This window comes from Salminus brasiliensis, chromosome 15, assembly GCF_030463535.1.
Source record: "Salminus brasiliensis chromosome 15, fSalBra1.hap2, whole genome shotgun sequence".
Classification (NCBI taxonomy): domain Eukaryota; kingdom Metazoa; phylum Chordata; class Actinopteri; order Characiformes; family Bryconidae; genus Salminus; species Salminus brasiliensis.
Window position 1 is genome coordinate 35,727,926 of NC_132892.1, and position 2,500 is coordinate 35,730,425.

Below are 2,500 nucleotides of genomic sequence, written 5' to 3' on the forward strand. Positions count from 1 at the left end.
ACAGTTAGCTAGTGTTATGCATTTTTAGGTAACAAATTAAACCATTTTCATTAAAAAAGTTAGCTAGCTAAGAGCATAGCAACTACCGGAAATACAGTAGCAACCGCTAAGCAACCACATAGTAACCACCCAGCAACACCCCAGCAGCCCCGCCTTCTCTGGTTGTGAATTCTGCATGCTGAGGAATATTATGGGATGGAGAATCTGAACAGCAGGTCTGATCACCTGATCTTTATCCATGAACTTCTCCACAGGTCCGAACTGCAGGAGACCCATAAAGCAGAGCCTCTGCAGGTTCTCATAGAAGCTGAAGAAATACTTTCTGTTTGTGCAGAAAAAAGATCATCATCATCATCATCATCATCATCATCATCATCATCACCATAATCATCCTCCTCAACATCATCATCATCACCATCATCATCACCATCATCATCCTCCTCAACATCATCACCATCAACATCATCATCCTCACCATCATCCTCCTTCTCATCCTCACCATCAACATCATCATCCTCATCCTCACCATCATCCTCCTTCTCATCCTCACCATCAACATCCTTATCCTCACCATCATCCTCCTTCTCATCCTCACCATCAACATCATCCTTCTCATCCTCACCATCAACATCATCCTCCTTCTCATCCTCACCATCAACATCATCATCCTCAACATCATCCTCCTTCTCATCCTCACCATCAACATCATCATCCTCACCATCATCCTCCTTCTCATCCTCACCATCAACATCCTCATCCTCACCATCAACATCATCCTCCTTCTCATTCTCACCATCAACATCATCCTCCTTCTCATCCTCACCATCAACATCATCCTCCTTCTCATCCTCACCATCAACATCATCCTCCTTCTCATCCTCACCATCAACATCATCCTCCTTCTCATCCTCACCATCAACATCATCCTCCTTCTCATCCTCACCATCAACATCATCCTCCTTCTCATCCTCACCATCAACATCATCCTCACCATCATCCTCCTTCTCATCCTCACCATCAACATCATCCTCCTTCTCATCCTCACCATCAACATCATCCTCACCATCATCCTCCTTCTCATCCTCACCATCAACATCCTCATCCTCACCATCAACATCATCCTCCTTCTCATTCTCACCATCAACATCATCCTCCTTCTCATCCTCACCATCAACATCATCCTCCTTCTCATCCTCACCATCAACATCATCCTCCTTCTCATCCTCACCATCAACATCATCCTCCTTCTCATCCTCACCATCAACATCATCCTCCTTCTCATCCTCACCATCAACATCATCCTCCTTCTCATCCTCACCATCAACATCATCCTCACCATCATCCTCCTTCTCATCCTCACCATCAACATCATCCTCCTTCTCATCCTCACCATCAACATCATCCTCACCATCATCCTCCTTCTCATCCTCACCATCAACATCATCCTCACCATCATCCTCCTTCTCATCCTCACCATCAACATCATCATCCTCACCATCATCCTCCTCCTCAACCTCACCATCATCATCCTCACCATCAACATCATCGTCATCCTAATCATCCTCACCATCATCATTCTCACCATTATCATCCTCATCTTCATCATCGTCCTCACCATCATCATCCTCACCATTATCATCCTCATCTTCATCATCGTCCTCACCATCATCATCATCCTCACCATCAACAGCATCGTCATCCTAATCATCCTCACCATCATCATCATCCTCACCACCACCATCATCATCCTCACCATTCTCATCATCGTCCTCACCATCATCATAATACTCATCCTCACCATCATCATCCTGACCATCATCATCCTCACCATTATCATCATCATCCTCATCCTGACCATCATCATCCTTATTATCATTCTCCTCATCCTCACCATCATCGTCATCCTCCTCACCATCATCATCATCCTCATTCTCTTCATCCACACCATCATCCTCATCCTCAACATTATCATCCTCATCTTCATCATCGTCCTCACCATCATCATCATCCTCACCATCAACAGCATCGTCATCCTAATCATCCTCACCATCATCATCCTCACCACCACCATCATCATCCTCACCATTCTCATCATCGTCCTCACCATCATCATCATCCTCACCACCACCATCATCATCCTCACCATTCTCATCATCGTCCTCACCATCATCATAATACTCATCCTCACCATCATCATCCTGACCATCATCATCCTCACCATTATCATCATCATCCTCATCCTGACCATCATCATCCTTACCATCATCCTTATTATCATTCTCCTCATCCTCACCATCATCGTCATCCTCCTCACCATCATCATCATCCTCATTCTCTTCATCCACACCATCATCCTCATCCTCAACATTATCATCATCATCCTCATCCTCATCAATCAAACATCTGAAGGTCTCTCAGTGAACAGTGTGTAATGAGTGATCTGTGAGAGTCACTGCTGGCGCTGTGTGTTCACTCGTGTGTATTAGGGGTTGTACAGAAC

The 2,500-nt window shown here is 44.9% G+C and overlaps 1 protein-coding gene across 2 annotated transcripts in view; it reads right to left on the minus strand.

Annotated features, from left to right (window-relative positions):
- The window catches only part of LOC140536208 (general transcription factor 3C polypeptide 1), a 37,248-nt gene that overhangs the window by 17,715 nt on the left and 17,033 nt on the right, over positions 1-2,500 (minus strand). For both annotated transcript variants that reach the window (XM_072657912.1, XM_072657913.1), the window contains exon 17: positions 226-322. In XM_072657912.1, coding sequence (XP_072514013.1) covers positions 226-322 — 97 coding nt within the window. The remainder of the gene's footprint in view (positions 1-225; positions 323-2,500) is intronic.